The sequence below is a fragment of the Pongo abelii genome, chromosome 16, assembly GCF_028885655.2.
Source record: "Pongo abelii isolate AG06213 chromosome 16, NHGRI_mPonAbe1-v2.0_pri, whole genome shotgun sequence".
In the NCBI taxonomy this organism is placed as follows: Eukaryota; Metazoa; Chordata; class Mammalia; order Primates; family Hominidae; genus Pongo; species Pongo abelii.
The window spans coordinates 86,851,328-86,866,343 of NC_072001.2; the positions used below are offsets into that span (position 1 = coordinate 86,851,328).

At 40.4% G+C, this 15,016-nt stretch overlaps 1 protein-coding gene across 4 annotated transcripts in view; it reads left to right on the top strand.

Annotated features, from left to right (window-relative positions):
* Window positions 1–2,239: 2,239 nt before the first annotated feature.
* The window catches only part of HDGFL3 (HDGF like 3), a 92,234-nt gene continuing 79,457 nt past the window's right edge, over window positions 2,240–15,016 (top strand). For 2 of the 4 annotated variants that reach the window (XM_054531765.2, XM_024232464.3), the window contains exon 1: window positions 2,240–2,435. In XM_054531765.2, the coding sequence (XP_054387740.1) occupies window positions 2,352–2,435 (84 nt within the window). In that variant the 5' untranslated portion in view covers window positions 2,240–2,351. Of the gene's footprint in view, window positions 2,436–8,829; window positions 9,014–15,016 lie in introns of those variants that run through there. The other 2 variants (XM_054531766.1, XM_063716282.1) reach the window with 1 other exon arrangement.

A 15,016-nucleotide genomic window follows, 5' to 3' on the forward strand; every position in this document is an offset into this window, starting at 1 on the left:
TCTACTCTTCCTCCTTCCTACCAACCTACCACCCAAAGAATCAGCAAGCTCTATCTCAGCCCTTGTCTCATCTCTCCCCAGGAGAGAGTATCAATGCAGGTCCTGCCCCAAGCCTCTCACCCTCAAGTCTAGTCCCATGCTGGCCACCAAAGTAATGTCTAAACCTGAACTGTGATCACGTCCCTCCGTTGCTTACTGCCCTCCCCTGGTTGGCTTCCAACTGACAACCTTTCCCCTCTCATTTCTCTCCTCTTCCCTATATCCACCCCGTGCCCACAGGGAGGCTGGACTGTAGGGGACAGCAGGCAACAGCTAGGGCTTTGACAGCTAGTCAGAGGGATCTGAGTTTGACATATGAGGATACAGAAATCATTCTACAGCTTCAGGAGCAATGTGTGACATCACGGCAGCTGCATATGGTAGGTTCTAGGAGAGAGAGATGTTAGCAGATTATTACAACTGAGGCAAAGAGGACCTAGACTCATCTTCCACAGTGAGAAAAGAGGGAAAAAATGAACCTGTAGGACAGGTGAGTACAGGTCAATACCAAAAAAAAAAAAAAAGAAAATCATGAGATGCAAGTAGTAAGGAAATGCATTAGTAAAGTAATGTAAAAGCACTACTAACGAAGTAAACAATCCACAGGAAATCTAGAGACTTTAAAGCCCCATCATAGGAAGCCCAGCACCACAGAACAAGAGCAGGGGTTAAAACACAAACACACCATTCTACAGGGCCAGCGAGGGGGGCGGATGGTGGGGAAAACTGTAGCATCTGTAAAAGGCAGAAAGGACAGACACAAATGAGAACCGTCCTTGTGACAAGGTGAGGGCCACAGAAAGCAGCATTTAGGAGCTATGCCAGCTGACCCCTTAAAGGAGGTGGGCTACAGCATGATTAAAGGAGCAGCATTCATTCATTGGACAGACTCCAAACGACTCCTTGAATTATTTATTCTACTTACTCCTCACAGAAGAGAGTGTTAGGAAGATTCTTACTCTCAAAATGTCTTTGAAAGCAGCCAGCTAGGGAATTTAGAGTAAAATAGTGGTAAATGAACATGTTCTAGAGCTAATGAACTGTATACATACATAAATCTCCAGAAAGGGATGCTAATTTCAAAAACGTTGTCCAAAAGGTTGCCAGGATTGGAAACAAGTGACCAGCCAGAGCAAGTCCTTTTCACAAACACTGCAGGCCTATGAAACGCACACAGAGAGAAACATAACCGCTTATGGCCTTTGGACTCATGTGGGTCCAGGTTCGAATCCCGTCTGTGCCATTCAGCAAACAAGAAAACCTCCCATGACTCCGATTAAATAGCTTGCCCTAGGTGGGTCACACTGCATTGTTAAGGGCAGACCTGGGGCAAGAATCCAATAAGGTCGCTGACTCCGGAGCGGTGCTCTTTCCGGCAGCTTGGTGCCCAGCAGTGGGTCCCCCGCGCCGCCGTCCCCCGGGCCTGGAGCGCCTTTGTCCCCCACTCACCAGAGGGCACCCGCGGAAGTGGCTGGCTGGGGGTAGCCAGGAGGGGGTCGAGTTAGCGGGAGGTGGGCGTGGGACCGGGGGGCGCGAGTGGGGAGAACCCCCAGAGTGGCGCGGACGGGAGGGGAAGGGGGCGGCCGGGTGGTGATTGGCTGGGCTGCGGCAGGCAGCTCCGGGCCAAGAACAAAAGAGAGCAGGCGGCGGGCGTCCTCCGGAGTAGGCGCTCCCGCCCGCCCGGCGCGGGCTTCGGTGCTGGGGGAGGACGCGCCCACCGCCCGCCCGCCAGCCGAGCAGCCGGGCTGGCGCGCTCGGTTTCTCCGCGAAAGCCGGCCGTGTACCTAGGAATTAACCGGCCGGCGCGGGAGGGAAGGGGAGGGGAGCGGGAAGCGGGGCGGGGGGGGGGATGCTGAGCGCGCGCGAGAACAATAATAAGATCGTGTTTGCGGTCGCTGCCCGAGAAGGAATTCGGAGCAGACGCGAGGCCTGGCGCTCGCGCCGCGCCCGGGAGCCCGGGAGCCCGGGAGGGAGGCCGGCGGCGGCGGCATGAGGCAGGCGACGCGGCGCTGGTGAGCAGCGCGCGCGGCGGCGGCGGCGGCGGGGACCTTGGCGCGGCCGGACGCGGGCGAGCGCCGAACGGCCGGGGGCTCCCCTCCCCCGCTGCCGGGCCGTGATTTGCCGGGCCTGCTGCGCCCCCCGCCCACCCCTTGCCTCAGCCGCCGCCTCGCCGCTTCCCCTCGTCGGAGCGGCCGCTCGTCCGCCCGGCTAGAGGCCCACGGGGAGCGCGGCGCAGTCCGTCGGCCCGCGGGGGGGCGGCCTCCCGGCATCTTCGCGGCGACCAAGGACTACCAGGAAGGGGAGCGGCTGGGATGGCGCGTCCGCGGCCCCGCGAGTACAAAGCGGGCGACCTGGTCTTTGCCAAGATGAAGGGCTACCCGCACTGGCCGGCCCGGGTGAGTACCGCGACCGCGCGCGGGCCCGCCCGCCCACCATTTTCCCCTTCATGATGGCGCGCCCGCCCCCTTTCCCCATCGCCTCAGCCCCGAGCCCGCAGCTCGCGGCCGGCGGTGGTGAGGGCTGAGGGCGGCGCGGCACGGAGAAGACGGGGCCGGGGCTGAGGCACGGGCTCCCGGCCGCGCCCGCACTCCACCAGGGCGGCCATCCTTCCGCCCACTTTCGAAGGCGGGTCCGGCCCCCGCAGGCCCGACGCTGCCTTCCTCCTGGAAAGCCGGTGCAGACCGGGAAGCCACGCCGCCGGGCAGCGGGCCTGCGACGGAGGCTTCAGCTCTGGGCAGGGTCATTGGTGGATACCCTGGGTCCCGGGCGAACGTCGGGGCAGGTACGGCAGCGGGGTGAACGACTGTCCGCGAGCCGGCGAGTGCCGGCGGGCAGTAAATCCTGGAAAGTGGTAGTGGTCATCCAGAGGCCAGCGGGAGCCTCTTGGCAGTCATTCATCCATCTCTTTGCCTTCCAGACTTGTTGAGTTTTCCCTGAGCGCGATTCCCGGTGCCCCGCCTGCCCTATCATTGTCCCGGGGTACGTGCCTCTCTGGTGCCCATCGTTCTTTTAAACCGACCTCTGATAGCCGAGAGCTTGCAGCCTAGCTCTGGTTGGTGGGTCCAGCAAGCTTCTTGTGCCTTTCCACCTCCATATTTGTTTTAGGTGGAATCTCAAACCTTATTCTTGGCCTCCTGCTACAGTCCACAATAGCTCTCTCTTCCTACATAACAAGGTTGTCGTTGGGCTCTTTTTCTAGAAAGCGTCTGCATGTAATACATAGCATTCACAATTTTTATTAAGCTCTTTGGGGAAGACACACAACACTGCCATGTATGCTTGTGTTTTAGAAGAAATCCCTTTTATTTTTATTTTTGTATGGTTGGCAGTTGATTGCTTGAAATAAGAAATCTTGTGAAAAGGAGGGTCAAGGCATTCTAGAGATTACATTAGTATTCTTTAGGAACGGAAACAGGCATGGAGAAAATTGGCATAAATATAGTGTGAGCTCTAAAATGTATTGTAGTCAAGTGAAGATAGCAAGACCAAGAAAAAAAAAATACACCCATTCACAAAAGGAAGTGACATCACGAGTGGCCAGACTGAAATTTAGTGAAGTTGAAGTAATGGATGGACATAATCACTTTTTAAATATTTGGTTTGGCACGATTGTCAAATGGAAAGAACACTAGGCCAGGAATTGGGGGACCTGGTGTCTGGTTCAGGCTCTGTTATGGACTAATCATTTCAACTGTCTGCATATCCATTTCTGCAACTATAAAATCATCTCTAGGATCCTTTCCAACACTAACAACCTCAGATATCAAGAGGAAAAAACAGTCTTATTCAGGTTCCAGTAGACTGAAAATAGCTTCGCATCTGATCTGTAGGTTGTCCTTAAGATAAGGCAAAGTTTTTAAGGTAGAATAACTGGTTATTTTTTATGTTGTAATACAGTATTACTTAGAGAGGCAAGATTTGTGACTTTAGGAGTCCCTGAATATATTTGTGACTTCAGAAAATCCCAGAATCTGTTTGCCAAGTAAGAAATGTATAGCTTTAGGGCATATGTGTATAAACACAGTCAAAGTCAATTAAAGGTTACCATTACCAGTTGGTCATTTCCTAGTAACATATTGGCTTTTTAAAATCTTTCCTTTGAAAAATATCTTCTGATATTCAAAAAGAAAATAGACTTAAAATTTCATTAATATGTTGTCTGCACAGGTTGGCCACCTGTAGTAATTTGTGAAACAGAAAAATCTTACGGAAGTGGTCCTAGTTGTATATCTAATTGTACATAAAATTCCTGGAAGTGATAATTCCAAATCAAGGCAAAGTGGAAAATAAAATGAGGAAACAAAATTAAGTTTTTAGATAAAATAAGCACAAGAAAGAAAAATCTGTATCTATTCACATTTAACGAGCTCCTCAAGAAACAACCTAAGACTCAAAAAAAGAAGTATTATTTTCTCGTGAGTGGCATGCTGCAATTTCCAAAGGTAAAGGTTAGAAAAAGATTTGAGTCCCCTTTTTTACAGTGCGTATGCCTCACATATGTTTTCATTTTTTTTCATCCCAATTCTATGAGGCATTATTCCCATTTTACACCTAGTTATAGCTGTGTAGATGGTAATGTTATGAAATACTAACTGGGAAAAAAAAGTCTTGCTTATTGAAATTTCAAATATTATCACTTGATACGAAGGCCAGTCGTGTGGGGATTAGATACTGTGGGGCGCCAAGGACTCAAACTTAGGGGGAAAACCAGGAGGAAACAGATTTCAGAGTACATGTTGTAGGAAGGCACTTTGTGTTAGAGCTGGTTCATGCAGGAATGGAGAAGCAACTTCCTTGCTCTAGGGAAGATTTTTGGTCCTAGGCAGCCCTTTGTGAGGAATGTAGGTCAAGAGGATTCAGAATTCCTACAGGTTGGATTCAGCTCTTGGCTGGGCTTCACACTGTGACCTTGTGCATGTTCTGTAATCTTTCTCAGTTTCTGTTTACTCGTCTGTAAAATAAAGATAATTCTTACCTCACAAATACAGAGTATCTAAAAGCACCAAGTGATGGTACTTGCATGTTCCTTTTTCCTTTTTGAATTTCTAACTTTCCCTTGTATCACTACACTATTTTAAATTATTGTCAACTTTCAACTCAGATTTATTTTTTCCAATATTTTATCCTGAAAAATTTCGAATGTATAGATAAGTTTAGAAAATTGTACTGTGAAGACCCATTTATCTACACCTAGATTCTACAATTAAATTTCATTCTACTTGCTCTTTCATGCATCTGTTCGTATATCCATCCCTCTATCTACATAATAGTTCCTCTTATTTTAATGCATTTCAAGGTACGTTGCACACGTCACCATAATTTACTCCTAGACGTATGCATGCCATTAACCTAGTGGTTAATACTTTGAATGGATCCTTTTCTCTTTTGAGGTAAAATTTACATAGAATGGAATGTACTTACCTTAACTGTATCATTCGGTGAGTTTGACAAATGTATACATTGGTATAATATAAATATACCTCTATATGATATATGTCTGATATATATAAGTATATGTGATACATATCATATGTAATATAAATACATAAATACATTGTCATAATACCTACCAAGGTATAGAACAGTGCCTACGAAAGTACTCTCATGCCTCTTTCTAGTAGATTCCTGTCCTCCTCCTTCCTTCTCCCCCATTGTTCAGATGTATTATTCTAACAATAAATATCAGCTGGCTGTTTCTCATCTAGTATGCCTAATTTTGTGTGGCTTTAAAAATTAGAAGTTCATCTATGTTATGGGTTAGCTAGCTTAATGTTAAAAAGTACTGAGGCTAAAACAAGAGTCTCTGAACGCTTTTGTTTGTGTACCCTGTTGGTAAAATAATTTGAGCATACATCACTAATATATGTAAATTTTCTTTATATATACATGTACTTTGTGTTACTACTATATGCAGCATAAACTAAACACAAAAAAACTAAAAGCGATGACATGATGAAAACAATATGTTTTCAAATTTTCATTGCACAATATCATTAACAGTAATAATACTTATTATTACTTATAGGTTAAGTTCATATTTTTTAAAGTCTTAATTTTTGGAATATTTTCTGCCTGCTTCTTGTGAGATTTGACTAGATGGATGGTCATTGTTCTTAACTTCCGAAGAGATTTTCTAGAACGGAAGTGTCAGCTTAGACATTTACCTTGTTGTTTGCTTGCATCTACATTACTAATATTATTTTTGTGTAGGAATCTTCCTTTTTTTAGCCACCTGTTCATTTGGTGAGAGCTAGTTTAGTTAGAAGTAGATATTCCATAATCCTGCTCAACCGGGCACACACCAAATGGCAGTAAATCACAGTATACCCAACGTGAATAAACATAACCATCTGAATAAGAATACTATTAATAGTGTCAACTTGCATATAAAATATTAGTAAAATTTACTTTTTAGCTAAAAGAGTAAGAAACTGAAATCGAAATTCTGTTTTCTTCCCGTACCCTACCCAAACCTTCCCCTGAGATGTGAGCACTCTGCTTATGTTACCCCCTACTCTAAAAGGTCAGAAAACAATATAAACAAAAAGCCTCAAAATTCTTGTGCTTTAACTAAAGCACTTTTTTACATTTAAAAACTTTATATGAGAATTATCAAATATTGCTAGTAGAGTGTATTGATACAGTTACTTTAGAAAACTGACTTAATCTACATATGCTTACCTTGTGACCTAGCAGTCTCTTCTAGGCATATACCCAAGAGAAATGAGTGTTTATATTCACCAAAATACTGTACAAGAATGCTCATACATAACAACTTTCTTCATGATAGAACAGGAAACAACCCAACTGTCCATCAACAGGAGAATGAGTAAACAAATTTGTAGTATATTCACATAGTGGAGTACTATTTGACAATAAAAAGTAATAAATCACTGATACAGTGGTCACTGGTTTGTAGTGGGTAGAAAGGAGTGATTGAATAGGAGAAGGCACTGGAAATGTTCCTTTTCTTGATCTGGATGGTGTTACATGGATGTGTACGTATGTAAAAATGTATCAAGCTGTACATTTAAGATTTGTGCACTATACTGTATGAAAGTTATACCTCAATTTAAAAAACACATTTTATATGAGTTAGGGAGAAAGGAGAACTAATACTTCTACATGGATTAAATTTCACTATTTTTAGCTTTCAGTGAGTTTTTTTTTTTTCCTTCGAGTCCTCACTCCTACCAAGCTGCATCTTCCTATTCCCTTTTGACTTATTATAGAAACTTCATTTTCTACTTCAGAGCGTTCTCTTTAGACTTTCTTTGAGTTCTGGTTTCAGCATGTCTGGTTTGTTTACCTGCATCAGTGTCTTTCTCTTCCTTTAATATTAAATCACTGCTTATCATGTTTTTGATGTAGCTTTCTTCAACCTCTCACTCTGTAAAACATAAGAATAAAGCATTTGACCTTCCTATTTATACAGCTTCAAGAGCTGAACTCTTACTGAACTTTTGTTGAGCACCTACTGTATGTAAGGCACAGGGGTATAGTTTTTTCATATCTCTAGCAATAGATTAAATTTGCAGCAATTCTAAAACATGATTATGAAGTGTTTCCATACCCTTTATTAATATAAATATTTGTTGGGAATCTTCCTTTTCTGATCCATAGCACTTTCAGGTTTTCTGCATTTGACAATGATCTACTAGAACGTGATAAATTTATTTCTGGAGACCAGGCCACATTATTTTCAGAGAATCATTTGGGACTTAAGTTCTTTTTAATCTCAACATAAAGTAAGGTGTTTATAATCTTCATTACTTTGGCCTTAGAAGTACATCAGTGGTTCAGTCCTGGCGCGAGCTCACTCAGTGTTTTTCCCAGGGACTGCTTTCACTTTGCCAAGGATTTGGCAAATTGTCTCATTTTCTCCCACTTAATCTGGGGGCTAATAGGAACTTTAAACTTTTGATAACAAATATGTTCATTTTCCAATGCTCCCGTCTCAACCAGATGAGTCTCTATTCCTGGCACATCCCCTTTGGAATTCTGTAATGACTACTGTTCCTCCATGATTTGGAAAATAATATTAATTCTCTGAAGTCAGATTTCTACTGTTAGAGATTGTATTTGATTCTTTTGGGAAATGACTGATGGTTTAAAATTATGTACAACTTCATTGAAAAGCCTGTTCGCATTAGAAAAGCATTATAGGCTTGTAAGTATAATAAATATAGTAGGAGACTAGCCCAAATATATTTATTTATTGGAGAAAGTTTTCTATTTCAAAAGTCTCAGATATTAGATCAGAATCCAACCCACTTGATGTAGTTATTCATCCACTACAAAAAGATGTTCTAATCACTTGCAGTGCTACTGAAAGCATGTCCTGTGAATGTTACTTGTCAGTGACAAAGTAGGTACAGAAATTGAAATAAGAGTTTAGAAATTTTTAGAGCCGTTTGATGGAGTAGCTTTGTGAATCTAACAATTGAGGTTTACATTTTGTATGTCTTTTTATTTTTCTCATAATTTATTTTTATTTTATAAACATGTCTGTTTGCAACTCATTAGAACTTTAAAAAAAAAAACTAGTTATTCACTATAGGTAGAGTAGAATTACTGACTATCAAGGATCTTTAAAGGTCAATAGTGGTCCTAATACGTAAAATAATTTGCTCACATGGTGTATATAAACTATTGGCAACTATGTAAAAGGGGGAATGGGTTGACCTTCATGTTACAAATATTAATTTCTCCTGCATAAAAATAACCTCATTAAAATAGAGGATAGAGACTGTAAATTATTTTTTTCTGTCTTCTTTTTACCTAGATAAGAATTTACCACAATTAGTCTGGTAAATAACCACCTGTATGGTCACAGAGAGCCACACAGAAGTGAAAAAAAAAAAAGAATAATCTAATGATTGGTGAGCACAAGCCTTCAGAATGACATCCTCCAGATTTCTGAGGAAGTCCTGCAATGAAGAGAAAGAGAATCAGACCAGGGGTTAAAAGACAAGTACTTCATTCCGCTACTATTTTGGTTTGTTAGGCTGGGCATCTTTTTTATTGTGAACCTCTTTGTAAAATAGGATGGATGATAATTCTTAACTCTTTCCCTTCTTTTTCCTAACGATCAAATGTTAAAATGTATATGAAAGAACTGTTTGCTAATTAAGTTGCTAAATAATTATCTCCCAAGAACACAAAGCTTCTTATTTATACAATGCAGGGAACGTAGTAAAGTCTCAGTAAATGCTTCTGTGGCTTGGAAGGTATGTTTTTCAGCAGCTGCTTTGTGGCTTTATAATAGTGAGTTGGCTCTAGACTCTGGGAATTTGGGGACTTCCCATTGTTACCCATCCTTTAGATTCCTGAGTGTGTTAGGCCATTTCTTTTTTTTCTTTTTTTTTTGAGATGGAGTCTCGCTCTGTCACCAAGGCTGGAGTGCAGTGACGTGATCTCCACTCACTGCAAGCTCTGCCTCCCAGGTTCCTACCTCAGCCTCCCGAGTAGCTAGGACTACAGGTACCTACCACCATGCCGGGCTAATTTTTTTGTATTTTTTTAGTAGAGACGGGATTTCACTGTGTTAGCCAGGATGGTCTCGATCTCCTGACCTTGTGATCTGCCTGCCTCGGCCTCTCAAAGTGCTGGGATTACAGGTGTCAGCCACTACGCCTGGCCTTTTTTTTTTTTTTTTTTTTTTGAGTTGGAGTTTGGCTCTGTCGCCTAGGCTGGAGTGCAGTGGCCTTTTTTTTTTTTTGAGATGGAGTTTGGCTCTGTCGCCTAGGCTGGAGTGCAGTGGGGCGATCTCGGCTCACTGCATCCTCCGCCTCCTGAGTTTAAGCAGTTATCTGCCTCAGTCTCCTGAGTAGCTGAGATTACAGGTGCCCACCACCATGCCCGGCTAATCTTTTTTTTTTTTTGTATTTTTAGTAGAGACTGGGTTTTACCATCTGGGTCAGGCTGATCTTGAACTCCTGACCTCATGATCCACCTGCCTCGGCCTCCCAAAGTGCTGGGATTACAGGTGTGAGCCCCTGCACCTGGCCTGTGATAGGCCATTTCTAGAAGTTCCACAGAGCTTCAGGATTTGGGGACAAGATAAACTGGACCACATTAACATACAAAAAGGGTCTAAGAATAAACTACTCTTCTCATTTGATCATTGAAACTTATATTCTGAGTAGATTCTCTAAGTCTGAATATAGAGTCTATACAGCAACCCAGAAGTAGAGGTATCAGTGTAGGGGAGTCAGTGGTAGCTGCCAGGTTGCCTGTATGGGGACTGGAAAATTTCTGATCACATAGTAGTAACTTCTCAGTTTCTATTGCAAAATACTAAATGAGAGTGGTTTTAAGTGATAGTTTCAGTAGTGGTTAGCACATAGAAAAATGAGTTTCACAGAAGATTAAGGATTTTTTATGATGTAGACAGGTCAGAAAATAAACTCAACTTCAGATCTTTTTTTCCTTTGACACTGAAGTAGTACTTTATCATTAATAACATTTGGAGGAAATGCTTGTTCAGAGGGAATAGTAGTATAAATTTTCAGTTAATCCTTTTAGAGTTATCATATGTTGAATGGATTGAAAATTCCCTCTAGACCACTATTTGATGTTCCAAATGAAACCAACTAATTTAAAACAAGTTATAACTTTTCTTATCGCCTTCACTGGACTACTACATGATGATGAAGTCAATAATTTTGAAAAAAATATTTAGACTTTGGAAATGAGTTGTTGTTGCTGATTGATTGCCGTCTAACGGCTTTCAGGTTTTTTGACTGTAACCTACAGTGAGAAATATTAATTCCCATCCCAGTATGTGCACATGCGTGCACGCACACACTCTGCTGAGATTTTTATATGATCCGTTTGTCCCCTCCAAAACTCATGTTGAAATTTTATCCCCAGTGTGGTGGTGTTGGGAGGTGGAGTCTAGCGAGAGGTGTTTGGGTACTGTTGCTGGTCCTGTAGTAGTGAGTTCTCCCTCTCTGGAGAATAGATTAGTTCTCTGAGAATAGATTAGTTCTTGCAAGAGTGATTTATAAAGCAAGTTTCTTCCTCCTGTTTGGTTGCTTTTCATGTGTTCACTTTCCCTTTGACCTTCTTTGCCATGTTTTGACTTAGCACGTGGGCCTTACCAGAAGCTGAGCAGATGCTGGTACCATGCTTATACTTTCCAGCCTGCAGAACCATGAGCTAAATAAAGCCTGTTTTCTTTATAAATTACCCAGCTTCAGTTATTCTGTTACAGCAACCCAAAATGGACTAAGATGCACCTATAACAAAAAAATTTTCAAGTTGTACTTACTATATGTGATACATTCTGATATTTTTATATTTCATTTTATGTAAAGTCAGGTTGCAACCTGCTAAATGAGTTTCATTACCTACAGTTTGAAAAACACTGGTCTGGTCAGTAGGCCAAAGGGAAAGTAATCTCTCTGAGTTGTATGCGTTTATATAGAACAGAAGTTGGATTTTTGAGATGATGATTTGTTAACAGTCCTGAGCTTTTTGTTCTGCTGTAGCCACAGTCTTACATGAAGGTCACACGAATATAAATTAAAGCAATAGTGTATTAGGTCATTGAACTATCCAGGCCAGTATTTCCCCTGATCCCAAGAGGTTAGTTATATAGATTTTAATTCTCATCTTCCTTTTAATCTTTCAACTGCAAATGTATCAACAACTATATATATAATTAATTGGCTTCTTTTTTTTTTTTTTTTTTTTGGAGACAGAGTCTCTCTCTGTCACCCCAGGCTGGAGTGCAGTAGTGTGTTCTTGGCTCACTGCAAGCTCTACCACCTTCCTCATCACCCCCTCCCTGCCGCCCCCATGTTCTCCTGCCTCAGTCTCCCAAGTAGCTGGGATTACGGGCGCACACCACCACGCCCGGCTAATTTTTTAGATGTTTAGTAGAGATGGGGTTTTGCCCTGTTGGGCAGGCTGGTCTTGAACTCCTGACCTCAGGTGATCCACCCGCCTTGGCCTCCCAAAGTTCTGGGATTACAGGCATGAGCCACCGTGCCCAGCCTATAATTGACTTCTTAAAGGTAGTAAGTTCCACACGTTTGCTGACTACCGAGTTATATACAGTGTTTGACAAACTAGTGTTCCCTGGCTGATGATATCGAGGCTGTGGGGTTTTCCTGGTTTGTGGGACTAGACTGTGGAGGTATCAAGCTATCTATGACTGAAGATGATGAGCTTTTGTGAAGTTCAGAAACTTGAAGATAGAGCAGGTTTGTGGTACCCTTTAAAGTGGATGTAAAGTTTTTGCGATTAACATGTTTCTAGTGGTTTTGTATTTCCTTTTTAATTATTTTGTACCATCAAAAAGAGATTGCCTTGCTACTGTGAGATACAGCAATCTGAGTAGAGAGAACCTAGTATTGATGATAGGAAGGAATTCTTCAATTTTTTAAAAGATACATTTCTGAAAAGTTACTGTAAGCACAGTTTTATGTCTTACATCTGGCTCACTGACTCACATAAAATACGTAAAATGTTATTAGAAACAGACCCACTATACTATTATAAATGGAAATATTTTGAAGTAAAAGAAATAAGATTAGATTAAATTTTATGATATGCCAGGTGTTCAAGAACTCTGGCTGTTCTCCAGCTCAGCACTGACCCTATCTTATGCTATGTGTGATGTCAGGGGAAGGACAAAGCCTTTGGTAGAGTTATGAAATATCATGGTCTCCATTCTTCGTTTTGAGTAAGCTCCTGGGATAAAGATTTATTTAACTACAAAGGATCAGGTAACCCAGAACAAATGTGTCCCTTATTTTTATATTGTAAAAGCAAATTACAAAAGTAGTGCAGCTTAACAAGAGTGGGCATGCCCTAGGTCAGTTCCTTGTACATCTTCCTCAGATGTTAGTAGATACATTTACTGTTCTCTTCCAGCCTTTCCCCCTCATTTTCAGCAAATTGTTTTACCTTCATACTTCATAGAGAAAATAGATACCAACAGGCTTGAACTGCACCTTCCTATCTTTTGCTTATAAATGAAAACCATCTCTCTCTAACCTTCTCTAATCCTCTTGGATTTTTGTTTCCCCCTTTTTTGTTAATCGGTTCTATTTTTTTCTCTAAATCATTAATTTCTGATCTCATCTTCACTACCTTTCCCCAAGTATATTTTTCTTTTCTTCTATTTCAAACTTAATGAAATAAAGTCTTACTTTATTTCTTTGAAATCTTTTTGAAAATGAAAACTTTTAAAGCTAGTTTTCCTCAGGTCATATTTGGCTTCATAATGTAGATTTGAATAATTGGTGTTTTATAGTCATTTTCAAAATAGGTTTTGTGATTTTCATTTCTGAGTTGGCCCAAGAGATATTTAGGAGAGAATTTTAGGAATTATAACTGGCTAAAGAGTTTGTGTGTAATGTTTTATTGTTTTTTAATATGGTTACCTTGTAGTCAGATTATGTATCCTTTTTAACTATTTTAATTCATTTAGTTTTCTTTTCATATGTGATCAACTTTTAAAAAATGGTTTTTGTATTCCTGAAAAGAAAGCTTCTTTAGGAGTCCATAAGTATATTGACTTAATAAATAAGTCAATAAATATAATGGACAAATATAAATATATTGATATTTACTAACATATTTTTTTAAATTCTTAATGTTTATTTTTTGTCAACTACTCTCTCCAAAATGAAGAGGTATATAAATCTAACATATCTATTATATTTCTACATATCTGTCCCTTTTCTTGACCGTTTATTTAATAAATGTCAGGGCTTTATTTGGCACATAAATGTGTATAACTTGTAACTTCAGGATGGAGTCAAAATCTAGTGATCTGCTATTTCATGCTTTCTAGCACAAAAGTTATAGTACTTTGTTGGATATTAGTTTTGTAACCTGTTTTCATTTTTGTTTATATTTCACAAATACATCTTTATCCAGAATTTTACTCAAAACTTTTCTGTTTTGTTTTAAGATATAAGTATGTGTAACTTAATTTTTTTAACCATTCCTAGGAGATTTTTTTCCCTTTTTTCATTCTTTGCCAAATTTCGTAAGAACCTGGTTTTAAGCATTTAAGCATATAACATTCTTAATTTCTGTCATTGAAACTTTTAGTTTTTAAATTTTCAGTTATTTCCATGTGAAGGTAGAGCTATGTGAATTGGGTAACATTAATGTTCTACCATTACAATCTCATTAGGTATTTATTGAGTATCTCTTCTGGGTTAGTAACTGTGATAGACTTAGCATTATAAAAATTAATAAGACATGATTTTACCATTAAAGAGCTTGAGATAGATTAAGGAACAGAAACATGTACATAGAGGAATACAAGTGCAATATATGTAGATCTCGATGACAATATTTTTCTTTTACTTTTTTTAAAAAGACACATTTATTCAGCATCATGATCAGACTATTACATTTAGCAATCAACAGCATGGGTGCAAAAAAAAATCTACATTAAAAACCCTTTGTTGGAATGTTTTACACTTTTCACATAACAGAAACTAAAATAATCTGTTATACAATTAGTCACAAATACAATCCTCAAGTTTTTTGCCCAATATTTGTCTGAAACATGATGACAGGATTTTTCTATCTTTGCAATTAGACTAAATGAATAAGAATGAACCAAAACTGACTAAGAAAGAACATGGAAAAGAGAATACATGGAGACATTTTTAATTGGCAATTTATTACAAAAAGACTGGGTTTCAGCTTTTTTTGTCATACGACATTGAAATGTAGTTTTTAGAACTGTCTTCATTATTTGTAATACAACTATATAGTCTTACCATTAGAAAGAGATAACACTGCATCCTGAGTGAACCCTCCTTTACATTTTATTCTATTGCTTTTTCCTTCCCTGCGGACAATTTCAAAGTCTTTAATGAAAATTTAAATGATAGTACCTTCTGAGACATGAGATTTAAGATGATTTTCAGTGTTGTTATTTTGGAAGGGATGAGAAAGCTAAAATGCATTAATCTCTTTTACCAACTGACTTGCTCAGTTA